Source organism: Malus domestica, chromosome 07 (assembly GCF_042453785.1).
Source record: "Malus domestica chromosome 07, GDT2T_hap1".
Taxonomy (NCBI): domain Eukaryota; kingdom Viridiplantae; phylum Streptophyta; class Magnoliopsida; order Rosales; family Rosaceae; genus Malus; species Malus domestica.
The window spans coordinates 6,308,079-6,322,097 of NC_091667.1; the positions used below are offsets into that span (position 1 = coordinate 6,308,079).

A 14,019-nucleotide genomic window follows, 5' to 3' on the forward strand; every position below is an offset into this window, starting at 1 on the left:
AATCTACCACTGACATCACCTCTTTGGAAGAAGTGTGCAGGAGGGTGAATGCAAAGGAGGGGAATGGGTGGGTGTGAAGGGAGGATGGGTGCAAGGAAGAGAAGGAAAGGAGAAGAAGGGAAGGGGTCGAGAGGGGTGAAGGTGAACCCCTCCTTTGAAGAGAAGAAAGGAGGAAGAAGAAGAAAAAAAAAAAATCCACGTGAACCCCTCTGAAGAAAAGAAAGAAAGAAAAAAAAACAAATCCATGTGGACCATTTAATGACACGTGGCATCCAGTCCTTGTCCACATGGGCACCACATCATCACTTAACGGGAGACTTAACAGTTTGACTAACGGATGTATGAAACTGTCCCAAAATTTACACTTTAGATATAACTCTGGGACAAAAAAACTTGATGTACTAAATGTTGAAAACCACGAAACATGAGGGTAGTAAACTGATATTTACCCTAATATATATTTTCAGTAATGCTAGGGAGACTAAATTTTGTAAACTAAATAACATGGAAGTTGATAATTGTATTATTACTTAAATATTGATAAACATGCTCATTTCCTATTAAGGACACATCATTTAGTTTACAAATTTAGTACATAAATTTAGTATTCCCAACATTATTCATACCTCTTTTGTCGTTGGTGGACAGATGTAATGGTATAAGTAAAATATTGCTAACTCGTATAGGCGACCTTCTTTTCTGGCACACGTATCAATATGCCCTTTTTGTTCTTTCTAGTAAATATTAAAAAACTGAAAATTATTACAAGTGCTCTAAAAATGGAAAAAGGATCCTCGCCAGATCAATCTTCTGATAATATTAAGGATCTCGTGATCGTGACCATTCATCATATATCGTGCAGTCAGAAATCATTAGGTACTATTTATATTTAATTTTAAATTTTAAGTTTTGAAATGATTTCTGACCGCACGATGTACAATGAACGGTCACGATCACGAAATCCCTAGGATCCCCAGAAAAAGAATCCGCCGAGGATCCTTTTCCCTAAAAATCTACTTATTACATGTTAAGTAAACTAAACTTTTAAATCAAATTTATAATTTAATAATGTGTTATCAATAAAAAATAAGTATGTTAATCAACAATTAAATAGTAATTCAATCATTTACTTTCATATCATTTAGTTTACAAAATTTTCTACATGTTTATTCTCCCTAGTATTACACTTATAAGAATATTTTCCTTTTTAAACATAAAAAGTTTAGAGTATACAATTAGATTTCAAAGTACTAGTTACAGGTTTCTAGAAAATATATCCTAGAATGTAACATATCCATCTTATCATCCACTTATATTATAAAATATGTAATAACATTTTATATTTCAGAAAGTAACTTATATGGAATGAATTTATTGTCAGGTAGCGTTTTTTAAAATTGTATTGTAAAAAATACTTATACATGACAATCCATACATTATTAATCAACAAAGCAATATAACGTGAATTCATTCTATGTAAGTCTCACGCTAAAAATTTTCTTTTGTGCTAAAAACTTTCGTCCTTGCTATTAAATTCCAAGTTTGCTTAGGTATTGTTTGGTACGTGGGACGGGACGGGATGGAACGGGATGAGCCGTTCCGTCCCACGTTTGGTGCGCCTAAAAACTGTGGAACGGGTTGTCCCATGGGACGAAATTTGGCTGATTTTTCGTTCCACCTCTTCCCCCTGGAACGACTCGTTCCACATCCGTGGAACACAAATTTATAACATTTTATGACAAAATTTCTCCTTATCTTTTTCAATATTTACATCATCTGTTTCGTCCCGTCTGCGTACCAAACGGTACCTAAGGAACTCCTCGATCTGCATTTCAAGGACAGTGAAATGACCAAGACACTTAAATGTACTAAGAAAACAGAATAAGAAACATGATACTGAAAAGGCTTTTTTTATTAGCATCTCACATAATGTTAAATATACCTCACATTAAAATTTAATATTAGGTGGCTTATGTAACCTACTATGCAATGATAATTTCAACCTTATGAGGTTTAAAGAAAATAAGAAATTTCTAAATACACCCCAAATTACTTTTAACGTATTATTTATCTTCTTCAACTATCAAAATCTCTCCCACCCTCCATTCCATTGTTGAATAAAATTCTAACTATTGAAACTATAAACATGTTGATTGAGAAAAAAATTGATGAATGGAACACAATATCAATATTTCAGAAGCTTCACATGAGGTAAAATTTCATATTTGTCATTGTTTTAATTATTCAATGACATCGGTAATTATTTAAGCTTGCTTTTGCTTTCCATACTACCCAATTTCATAGGAGGCCAACCCAGCAACACCTTTTCCGTTCTTATTCATCTTCTGGGGTTTACTTTTGCTTTGTTAGGTTCCTCCCAGTTGTCATTTTTTAGCATCCTTTTTTTTTGTTAGCAAAAGGCTTAAGAAACAGAGAAAAGGAGATTGGCTATGATGATCCAATTAATGAAACTCAAGCTCAACAAACTGAATTGTAGAATTCTCCTTTTAAAGAATGTTAGGGTTTTAATCCTAAGTCAATTTATTTTATAAAAATTGAAAATAAGTATTATAAGATTTGACGAATGTGGGAGTGTATAGAAAATGTGGGGTGTATGTGAAAAATATTAGGTGTATGAGAATGTGGGGTGTAAGAGTATTATGAGAGAGCATGCTTGGTGTATTAAGATAATTTTTAATTGAAAAAGCAAATATGGAATGTATTAAATATCTGAGGTTTAATCAACAATATGTGAGATGTTAATAAAATAAGCTTACTACAAAAGACAATACACTAAAATGACAATGACAAATGGTTAAGGTTTCACATTTGAGTTACTTAGTTGCTATAAAAGACATTCAGATAAATCTTAAAGGTCTTTAAGGTAAAACTCAAAAGGAACTAGAAGGTTCGAACTTCAAATTATTTTATTCATGTTTTTGTTGGACAAGGATCCTCTCCGGATCCTCTTTATAAGGATCAGGGAATCAATTAATCGTGTCCATTTATCGTATATCATACGGTTAGTTTTTTTTAAATACTATTTATAATCAATTTAAAATTTAAAATTTAAAATAATTTATAATCGGACGATGAACGAACATGATTGATTGATTTTTCGAATCCCCACAAAGAAGATCCAAGAGGATCCTACTCCGTTTTTGTTAATAAACTATGTATGTGCTTTCTTTTATAAAGTGTTTTCTTTATAAAATATGTATGCGCTAAGTGGAACTCATAAGTGGAAGAAAAGTAAAGAGGGAAAGTTTAGTATATTCTTGTCATCTTAAAAACAATGAAAATGCTAAGGTAATCGTATTAATACATCCTCTCATATAATAATGTATACATATCACATTAATTAATAAATTTATAGCATTAGATGTTAATTTTATATATCACTTACCACATAAAATAATACACTAATATACCTTAATTATGTAGTCACCTTATCAATTATCATTCTACAAATTTCTAAATCGCCATTAATTCCTAGTGTGGGTCACACCTACAGTGGCTTATTCTGGTTTTATGTTTGATCAGGATTATCTATGAAGTATAACTTGAAAAATAGACGATTCGGATCGTTAAAGTTCGACGTCGTTTTCGTTTTCCTTTTTCCAGCTCTGTCCGTTAATTTGAAACTAGTTGTTTGTACTCTGCCAGCAGCTTTGGGATGTCATCCAGACGCAACTGAAAACCACGATATAATTAAAAACAATATGAGAAGAGAAATAAAGGAAAGAATATAAGCAGAAACTAGAAAGTTTGTAGATGGAGGAAAATATGGTACCATGTGATCATAATAATTAATTTGATTGCTTTGCATAACTAAGCATGAATTGTACCTGGTTAACATTTCTGATATGGTAAAAGCCATAAGCCGCTTTTCCAGGAAAACTGGACTCGACGAACTGCATATCAGATCCACTATTCACCCTATATAGCCACAAAGAAAATTCCATGAAGAGAAAAAGAAGATGAAAACATTAATCAACCAAGTTAACAAATGAGAAACCGACAGATATGGGTTAAAATACAACTTACGCTGTTATTTTCCCCGTGGACAAAGACAAATTCTATACTTGTGTCCATCTCCACAAATTCTAGGGGGAAAAGAACTAACATGACAGGGACAGAGACCAAAACATTTGAGATGCCACTGGACTGGTCGAAATTTCAATTTTGCCAATTAAAAAAAATGATAAGTTGATCACATTTCGGTTATTGGATGTCTAATAGATTTGTCTTCACAAAAACAATCTGGTGCACTAGTGTTGGTGTCCATTTTACAGTAGCCAACTTCCAAACGACTCACTCAACGTCCCCTGTTGATAGAGTATCGTCTTACTCCTAAACCCTAAGCCTTCTTTTGCACCATGCTTCACAGAATCATCTTTCTCCTACCATGAGAGGACTCCAAGCAGCATTATTTCGATTATTCGGTAGCATTATTTAGTAGGAGTATATCATCAAGATTGTTTTTTGAGTATAGGAGTCATCTATTAGCTAAACTAGCAAAACTAGGAGAGGGCACAAAAATCCCACTGACCCTTCTTTAACTGTGATGTATTTTCTATACTCATAATGCTGTACCTAAGTTACACACTCAACTCATGTTGCGCCGCATACTATGTGGGGACCAAGACCTAGAATCAAAGATGATGTGATTACGATGTGCACAACCAAAGGTCAAATGCAGATCGTGTGAACTAGCCACTTAATGTTAAGCAAGAAATTTTTTAATAATAAACTAACAACAAAATCCTGAAATAAGTTTGGCTGATCATAAGCTATGGTGTAAGATGTTCTTACTGAAGACGACGAGTAATCAGGCGTTGGTAGTCCCGAAGCAAGGGTCCAAGCTCCTTAAGTGGGATAAGCCTTGGTGTAGATTTCCTCCAGTGTTCACGAAGTGCCTGAGTTGTATTTTCATTGAATTTTCACTCACATTGAATTTTCACTCACACAACCGATTGCATTTGACATTTAAAAGTACCTAATTGATGCATGGTAAAATACCCTACCTGAACACCAGAAACCTGTTCATCACTAGAGACTCTTTCTCCAACCAAATTTGAAGCCAGTTGAATGAATTCTTTGTCTTCCACCTCATCCACAATTGGAACCCCATTACCATGGAGAGAAACAGATATTCCTAATCTTTTTTGTAACTCCGAGACAGCAGATTCTTCCATTTGGCTTTCCTGCTAAAATTAGAAGGGTCGGTTACAAAGTAACTCTAGCAGTAAACCAGTACTTTTGTGAGATATGCATGCATGCCCAACTTTTCGAAAAACAATTACCTAATAACAACCGAACCAACCCAGTTATGGTTTTATGAGAAGGCAGTTTGATAAAATCATACTAAAAGTTGCACTTAATTGGAGGCAATTGTAAGCACACCTTGATGTTTTGGACATTTTCATTTCCCATCTCCACATCCTTATTTTGGATATTTGGTGAAGCTGCAAGTATTCTCTTTGCAAGGGAGTCCTCTACAGAACAAGCAAAAGTGACAATCATAACATGTTAGAATTAGGTTCTAATTCAAACACCATGAATATTATAAAATAAAATAAAAAGGAAATACAAGGTCCGCTTCTGCTTGGATAACTACACAGCAAGGATCGTAAAACGTCTTTCTTAGCTAATAGGGCTTGTGCCATTCTCTCCTTCACTAAGCAATATTCTAAGTCTTCTTTCCTCAACTTTTTTCTTCAGTTACAAGAATTAGATAACTTTGGAGCCTGCCCATCCTAACCAAACAAACTTCCAAGAGTCTGATATCAATCAAATTTGTTTAAACGTTATATCAAACTCTTTCATTAGATTTTCACAATTGCATGCAACATTTCATAAGCGTTGCAGCAAAGAAAAAAGAGTTAATAAGACCACAGACCAATTTCATTTTTCTTGTCGCAGAAAATTTAGCAAGATACCAAGTCTATGAGAACTTCATAGAGGATTATTCATAACCTAACTGAATTGGTTTATAAGACCATAAAGAAAATTATCTGATGAGAGAAACGAAGGTGATATAATACCTTCAGGAACCAACCACCAGAGATCACCAAAAGTTGATTTTCCATCAAAGCCACCAAATAGCAGATAGCGTGAACCCATACATGTCAGAGAATGGTATGCTCGAGCAGGAGGAGGTTCATTGCCAGTAGGCAAGCGCTTCCACTGTGCAGACACTTCCAGAAGGAAAAAGGAAATATAAATAATTGCATTAAAGATGCAAAGCATTTGAACCAAATTCTGGAAAAGAATGATGCAATTAAAAACAATTGCATCGAACATGTAGAAAAAGTAGAAATGTTTCACACACAGAGTTATCCACAAATATATAATTAAGAAGATAGTTTCTTACTCATTAAAGTAATCCTCATTTTATCTCAATAATGCAAATCCATAATATTTCATGTTTCAATGTTAAGCATTGGATGTCAGTGGTCATACCCAAGTCCTCTCTGTATGATTCCAGTGACCTTTTTTTTTTTTTTGCCTTTGTTCTTGCCTCACAATTACAAAATACTAACACCAACCTTAATTCTTCATTTGATGAGCCGGTTCAATGTTGAGAATCAATAAGAGCTCTGCTTTCTGATTTTAGTTGTATCTGAACCACTACTATTTTCTTTCTTTCTCGCTCTCTGCCATATAATTCCCTATCTATTTTATAAAAACACAAGGATAGGGCTATTGAAGATTGCAGTATGTCAGTGGACTATGAAAAGAAATTCACTTCTTTTTTAGAAGTGAAAAAAAAATTAAAAAGACAAAAAAGTGAACCCAGTAAGAGTGCTGAGAGACTGAAATTTTTCTAGCATCTGTATTGTTTTGCTACACGAATATATTAAACGAGAGTATTAACATGGTAAAATACAAATGGTTAATCAATACTATGTGGCGCATTCAGCAAAGTTAAGTGAATAGTCCAACAGAAAAGGCAAGAATCAATTACCCCTGTCTAGAACGATGCAGTCATTGTGATAAATGTCATAACGACTCAACCAGCCACCAGTTCCATGGCCGCCAAAGAGCAACAGCTTCAAAAGGACATCAAGAAAATAGTGTGAAGATTAAACGATAAAGAAAAGCAAACAGATATCATGACGTAATAATTCCATTGTCATCAATACAAATATGATTGTTGTAATCAAGAACCATACAATACAGGACTGGAGTGCTTGTTTTGGCCAAAAAGTCTCATTGTTAGATACTATTGATACTTCTTCGCTACTCTAAGATCCAGACATTAAGATTTTATTTTTATGCAACATAATTGTAAAAGTAACCAAGAAATGAAATCTGATACTTAAGGAAGTTTGATACTACTTTTTCAAGTAAGGATATCTATCGCCAACGAAAAAAAGAGCCTATGCTTTCAGTCACACATGCCAAGCTGAGATCACATGTATGTAAACTTAACTAATCAAGCTTATAACAATCCTTCTGCTGTTACTAAGGGTATCCTACCCAAACCAGGTTGACCATAATAACAACAGTACAGAAATATATTAACTTGTAATGAAGTAGAAGTCATCCCTGAAGAAAGTATATTGAAGAGACTAATAAAAATAGTATGGAAATGTCAATTACATAGTGCCCTCCTGATGTAATAGTATGGCCACACAGAGCAGAAGGAGCTTGTCCTGGAAGCTTCAATTGGGTCCACGCAGGTGTTTCATTCTCTACCCTCCACAAGAAAGATGAAACACAAAATTAAGTTGAATAACTGAAAACCAAGTAATAATATATATATATATAGACACACATATATAATGAGTTTTATGAATTGACATGTTTGAAGCTTAAACTCATGAATCTGAGTAAAAAAGGATAAGAAGAAACGTCAAGCTAAAATAACAAATGAGACGAAAAATGATAGCCTAACATGTCCAGGTGCATACAATGTAAAGATTGCTTCCGAGATAAGAAAATAGAGAAATGGTTTCTTAATCCTTAAATTCCTTACAGTACTATTTGGAAGACAAACAAAACTAAGATGATTGTGTCTTTGGGTGGCTAAAACTCAATTTGTCCAAGTGTAAACAGATGCAGCAAAAAGCTAATTGTAATTTGGATAGCATTAGAAGGAGAATACTCATCACTTTGACAAGTGCTCTAAGAGGGACACATCAGTTATCCAGAGAGGAAACATAAAATGTAACAAAATAATCCGACAAAATAAAGCAATTTTCAAAAAACATGAGAACTAAGTAAAACCAAAAGGATAAGCCATGACGAAATAGTAAGCTACCATAGAAAAAGGGAATATACTGCTAACCTTCTTCGATTAGACCCTTCAAAGCCCATAAATCACCCAGTACTGGACCTCCACCTCCTATGAAAGTCAAGACAAATATTCAAGTCAGCTAGATTGTACACAAATAAACCCAAGCATCTTATGCTTGCCTTATTGCAAAGATTGGCATATATGTTTATAAGCAATACAAAGAACGAAAGGGAAAGGAGGAAGAAAACAAAAAAAATAATCAGCGAACTTGAACACTGATTAGATTTCTATTAATAATTGGCTTTTTAGCCAAAATGGTCCTTGAGATTGGCATAACTCCTCACTTGGTCTCTGAGATTTAAAATCAATAGAAGTAGTCCTTGAGATTGTCCACCGTCAATCATTTTGGTCCTGTGAAAAATCTCCGTTAAATTGAAGAAACCACTAGTTCAAGGGGAAGGGTTGATTTGACAAAAACACCCTCAATTTAACGAAGATTTCTCACAGAATAACCAAAAGGATTGACGGTGGACAATCCCAGGGAACACTTCTATCGATTTTGAATCTTAGGGACTAAAGTGAGGAATTTGCCAATCTCAGGGACCATTTTGGATAAAAAAAAAACCATAATAATTTGCATCTCCTTGTATTTAATTCAAAAAGTAGTCATGGGGCCAATTAAAAAGTAGACTGTAGAAGTTTGTTACACCAAATAATTCAAACATTAAAAAGGGGATATCCCAAATGGCTAGTGCAAGAAACTAGGCACTGAAATTATCTTTAAAGGGGATATCCCATGGAAAGAATGGTCTGCCTTCAGAATTCACAAGTACATTTAATGGGAAGATCCCGTGTGGTACATGATAATACCAATTAATTCATTGTTCCCCAAGTAATTAGGTTGGCCTTATGGGGCGTGAAATTTTGCATGATATTTTGTTCTGATAAGAAACTTTAAAGGAAATGAAAGAATACAAAACAGAGGACACACTCTCCATAAACCCTGATATCTCTAAAAATAATAAACAGCCATCAAAGAAATTACATCAAAATAACAGAGTCAATTAGGACAAAACTCTAAGACACTACAGCTTTAGAATTAGTTATTTTGATTTCTCAACTTCAACTAAATAATGGGGGGGAAATACTTTCATGAATTAGCATTGCTTTCAATCATATCATTTTTCTTGTCTTAATAGCAAAAATCTTGTAATATAGAAGAGCAAAATGATTAAATGCAACTCTAATTAAGTTTTGTCATATCATTCTCGAAGAAACAGAAAATGATTGCAAATTATACTATTAATCCATAATGGAGGTAAACTCTCATAAAAAAAACTATAACAAACAGAGAGAGATATGTATTACAAATTAAAATAAAATCAAACTAGAAAGTTTTGTCATATCATTCTCGAAGAAACAGTAAATGATTGCAAATTATACTATTAACCATAATGGAGGTAAACTCTCATAAAAAAAACTATAACAAACAGAGAGAGATATGTATTACAAATTAAAATGAAATCAAACTAGAAAGGAAGTGTTATGAACCCAATCATCAACATAGTTAAAGCATGCTACTTCACCTCTGCCACCATAAACAAGCAACCGTTTCTCAACCATGGTAGTTGTATGGCCACATCTGGGTGGAGGTAATGACCCAGTAACTGACAGCTCCATCCACTCTAGCGATACTGTATAAGGATTAAGGAAGCAAATCAAGATAGAACTGATTTATGACCATTTCAACAAATTTACTAAATCAAACATGAAGCAGAAAATAACAGATAATTCCAAAATCATAGAGAAAAGATTTTACTTGTGTCCAAGACATACACATCTGACAACCATTTTTTACCATCCCAGCCACCATACCTGCATTTGTTTATATTTAACATAACAAAAGTTACTATAGAACCGTCATATCAACTAATAAATAAGTAAGACAAAAGATATACTCACATTACAATTTTCCGATTTCCTATAGCTGAAGCTGCAGCAAAATCTCGTGCAGAAGGTAAGTCGCCAAAACTTGTCAACTCTGTCCATTGCCATATATCTAGAACAAACATAATTTATTTTAATATATATTTGATTACTCATCAGTCAAAGGAAGACAAAAGAAGCATTAAACCAAGTAGGTATAATTCTCATGCATTATCAGCAGCACAAAATAAATAGATTCTTACCAGTATCTAGGACCCAAAAGTCACCTAACCTGAAAACCAAACAATATCAGTAATACCATTTGCAGTCAAGTAATAGTATTAGCGTCATAGAGCAGAAAGCTGCAGATAGATATGTATTGAATGTGAACATACCTCTTGCTCCCAGAACGCCCACCAAAGATGAACATATGACAATCAATCACAACAGTAACGTGAAATGCTCGTGGGCTTGGACCAACTTGTCCATCAGAGCCACCAGTGCACTCTGGCTGATACCATAATTTGTTATCTGAAAAAGTAACAGGCCTACATTGAGATGCTATAGTCAAACTTGTGTGAAAATCTATTGACAAAAAGTCAAGTGAACTCCCACTCACAGAAAACCTTAATCCACAAAAGCATTTGTACTTGAACTGCCATGGTGCACATTGTTTTCTGTAATAAATACAAGTTTCCGTTTACTTAAGTATAGGTCTATTTCACCTGTTCGCTACCGTAACATGAATTATATACAAAGTGATCCTTCAAACTAAGTCAGGCAAGTTTATGTAAAAGAAATATTATGACAAAAACGTGTAGGACTAGAACGTATGTAGGGAAACATTGTTGCAACAATGCTGAATAGTAAGAAGTTCCTAACATGGTGACTTCACACGGGGATATCGTGCATGCAAGAAAAGATGATTTCCAAGAAGTACAAATAATAGTATAATATCTGAAGCACTTTTAAGATTTTGTAAGATCCTCAAATTTATAAAGGAGAAGTTCAAAAGCCCCTTTACCATTCAAATTATGCAAATCCATGCTAATAGCTATATACTATACAAAGCCAACTCAATCTTTGTTCAGGATGTTATGTTTTGAAACTCCATCTATATAAGCAATTTAAAAGTTATTTTGTTATTGAGTTTGGTTAATTAATGAATTTGATTTTTTTAATTAGTAAGTATAACCTACATCCTGATTCTTAATCATTATCAGAAAACTTGAAACTTACATCAACCCTGGTAGGTTCCAGAATCCAGTTATCATTCTCTTATCGGATCCTTTATCTCCTGATCTCGCTGCGTTAGTCTTCGCATATATATAAATTTCAAATAACACATTGGAGTATTATGTCAAAACAAAAAATTATATAAATCAAGATCGTCTGTATAAGTGAACAAAACAGTTGAACCAAGAAAACCCAGAAATTCAGGACAGAGTAATTTACATAATTTCATCGATTTTCGGAGAACCCAGATGACAAATACCAATATAAATAGAGCAAACCAAAATGAAGTCTAGCAAATAGAGATAATTAGAGAGAGTGGGAAACAAAGTACCAATGTCATAGACCACGATATCGCTGAGAAACTTCTTCTCTACAAGGCCTCCAAACACAACCACCTTTGATCGACCGACAATCACCGCCGTGTGACCGCTGAGAATTAAAGGAAACCAAAATTCAAATGGGAAATCTTGAAAGCTATAAACACACACACACACACACATATATATATATATATACGCGAGAGAGAGAGACAGAGAGAGAGAGAGAGAGAGAGAGAGAGAGAGAATTTTACCTGCGAGGTTGAGGAAGTGTTCCAACAAAATCAGAGGAAGAAGCTCGAACCCAGTAATGCATTTTCTCTTCTTTCGCTGTGCTAATCACTGTCGCTTGCCCACCAAATAGAGTTCACCAGGCTGTGTGTTGAGAAAGCTCGAACCCAGTCATGCGTGTTCAGAACAAACGACCTTTGGCAATCGTGTGAGAACGGGCAAGTCCTCTTTAACTTTTGTTCCCCTAGTTTTGCTCCATCTCGGTACAAGTTACACTACAATGTCATTTCCATAACGTCACCGTGTGTTAATAATATATGTTATGCGTGAGTATTTTCCGTATAGCATTGTATCATTGATTCGAAATATTACAATATAGTAGTAGTGTGCATGTGTTATAATAATTGCTCGTCATAAGTTTGACGCACAAGTGTGTATTTATGGATCAACCTTGTAAACAATAAGACACGTTAAAGATTATTAAGACATCTTTTTGTAGGCAAACTTACATATAAACATGATATTTTAAGAAAACACTCAAATGACACCCAATTTTTTTGAGAAATGGTTTTCAAATTTGAGTAACGTTTTGCAAAGATGATTTTTGAGGAAAACTTAAAACTAGATGGTTCAAGCCATTGAAGTATAATGGGGAATGCGGCCTATAAGAGGGTGTCACAAAAATTGTTATTTGAAGGTTCCCTCAATTATAATGAGGACCTGTCAAATAACCTTTTGTGACACAACTTGTGAAACCCGCTCTAATTTTATCTAATAATTTAAATCATCTATTTTTTTTAGTCTTCAAGTTCTTGCAAGAAGTTAAACAAATATGAAATCAATAGGAAATCTAGTTGTAGCAAAAAATATAGAGGAACACATTATTTCAAGAAAACACCTCAATTGCCAACCATTTAGTGGAATGGTTAAATAGTCTCATATATATATATATATATGAGTTTCATTTTGCAAGGATAAATTGTGACATCCCACATTGACCAACGGAGAGGGGGTAATGTGCCTTATATGTACATGCCCACCTTCATATAGCACGAGGCTTTTTGGGAGCTCACTGGCTTCGGGTTCCATCAGAACTCCGAAGTTAAGTGAGTTCGCGTGAGAGCAATCCCATGATGGGTGACCCACTAGAAAGTTCTCGTGTGAATTCCTAGAAACAAAACCATGAGAGCGTAGTCGGGGCCCAAAGCGGACAATATTGTGCTACGGCGGAGTAGAGCCCGGGATGTGGTAAGAGCTCGGGCCGGGATGTGACAATTTGGTATCAGAGCCAATCACTGCCAGGACGTCGGGCCCTTAATAGTGGTGGATTGTAACATCCCACATTGCGCTAGGGGAGTGGATCATGTACGCCTTATATGTATATTCTCATCTCTACCTAATACGAGACCTTTTAAGAGCTCACTAGTTTCGAATTCCATCGGAACTCTGAAGTTAAGCAAGTTTATGCTAGAGCAATCCCATGATGGGTGACCCACTGGGAAGTTGCTCATGAGTTCCCAAAAACAAAATTGTGCAGGAGTGACCCAAAACGGACAATATCGTGCTACGGCAGAGCCGGTCCGGAATGTGACATAATGGTATCAAAGCCACTCTGTCGTGTGGTGTGAGTGTGTCGACAAGGACGTCGGGACCCTAAGGGGGATGGATTGTGACATCCCACATTGACCAACAGAGAAGGGGTGATGTGCCTTATATGTACATGCCCACCTTCATATAGCACGAGGCCTTTTAGGAGCTCACTGGCTTCGGGTTCCATCGGAACTCCGAAATTAAGCGAGTTCGCGCGAAAGCAATCCCATGATGGGTGACTCACTGGACTTCCCAGAAACAAAACTGTGAGGGGTGGTCAGGGCCCAAAATGGACAATATCGTGCTACGGCGGAGTTGAGCCCGGGATATGGTGGGGACTCAGGTCGGGATGTGACATAAATTGTTTAGTGAAAAACTATATACAGTTTGGACATTAAAATACAATACGAAGTAACCCTACAAGATTGAATAAATAAAATAGAAACAATGGACAAGATCAAACAATGGTGTATA

The 14,019-nt window shown here is 35.0% G+C and overlaps 1 protein-coding gene across 5 annotated transcripts; it reads right to left on the minus strand.

The window, feature by feature from the left end:
- Positions 1 to 3,334: 3,334 nt before the first annotated feature.
- LOC103410048 (protein GLUTELIN PRECURSOR ACCUMULATION 3-like) lies at positions 3,335 to 12,247 on the minus strand. 5 transcript variants are annotated; one of them, XM_070825185.1, is made up of 17 exons: positions 11,979 to 12,181; positions 11,739 to 11,836; positions 10,791 to 10,848; positions 10,567 to 10,702; positions 10,435 to 10,463; positions 10,208 to 10,304; positions 10,065 to 10,120; positions 9,832 to 9,939; positions 8,297 to 8,353; positions 7,609 to 7,700; positions 6,971 to 7,055; positions 6,048 to 6,200; positions 5,407 to 5,498; positions 5,028 to 5,207; positions 4,816 to 4,919; positions 3,849 to 3,939; positions 3,335 to 3,693 (listed from the first exon to the last, which is right to left on the minus strand). In XM_070825185.1, the coding sequence occupies exons 2-17, from the start codon at positions 11,745 to 11,747 to the stop codon at positions 3,634 to 3,636; spliced, it is 1,407 nt and encodes a 468-aa protein (XP_070681286.1). In that variant the 5' UTR covers positions 11,748 to 11,836; positions 11,979 to 12,181; the 3' UTR covers positions 3,335 to 3,633. The 5 variants fall into 5 exon arrangements, with proteins under 5 accessions (XP_070681286.1, XP_008347041.3, XP_008347040.3 ...); XM_008348819.4 differs by having other exon boundaries at positions 5,028 to 5,210; XM_008348818.4 differs by lacking the exon at positions 10,791 to 10,848 and having other exon boundaries at positions 11,979 to 12,247.
- Positions 12,248 to 14,019: the final 1,772 nt, after the last annotated feature.

What these genes read in the sequence shown, in the direction of transcription:
- LOC103410048 (XM_008348817.4), bottom strand. Translation starts at nt 12,040, where the DNA reads ATGCATTACTGGGTTCGAGCTTCTTCCTCTGATTTTGTTGGAACACTT. An exon ending in GGAAATCGGAAAATTGTAAT is followed by an intron (nt 10,121 to 10,207) that starts GTGAGTATATCT and finishes AAACAAATGCAG; the next exon opens with GTATGGTGGCTGGGATGGTA. An exon ending in GCTTGTTTATGGTGGCAGAG is followed by an intron (nt 8,354 to 9,831) that starts GTGAAGTAGCAT and finishes TGACTTTCATAG; the next exon opens with GAGGTGGAGGTCCAGTACTG.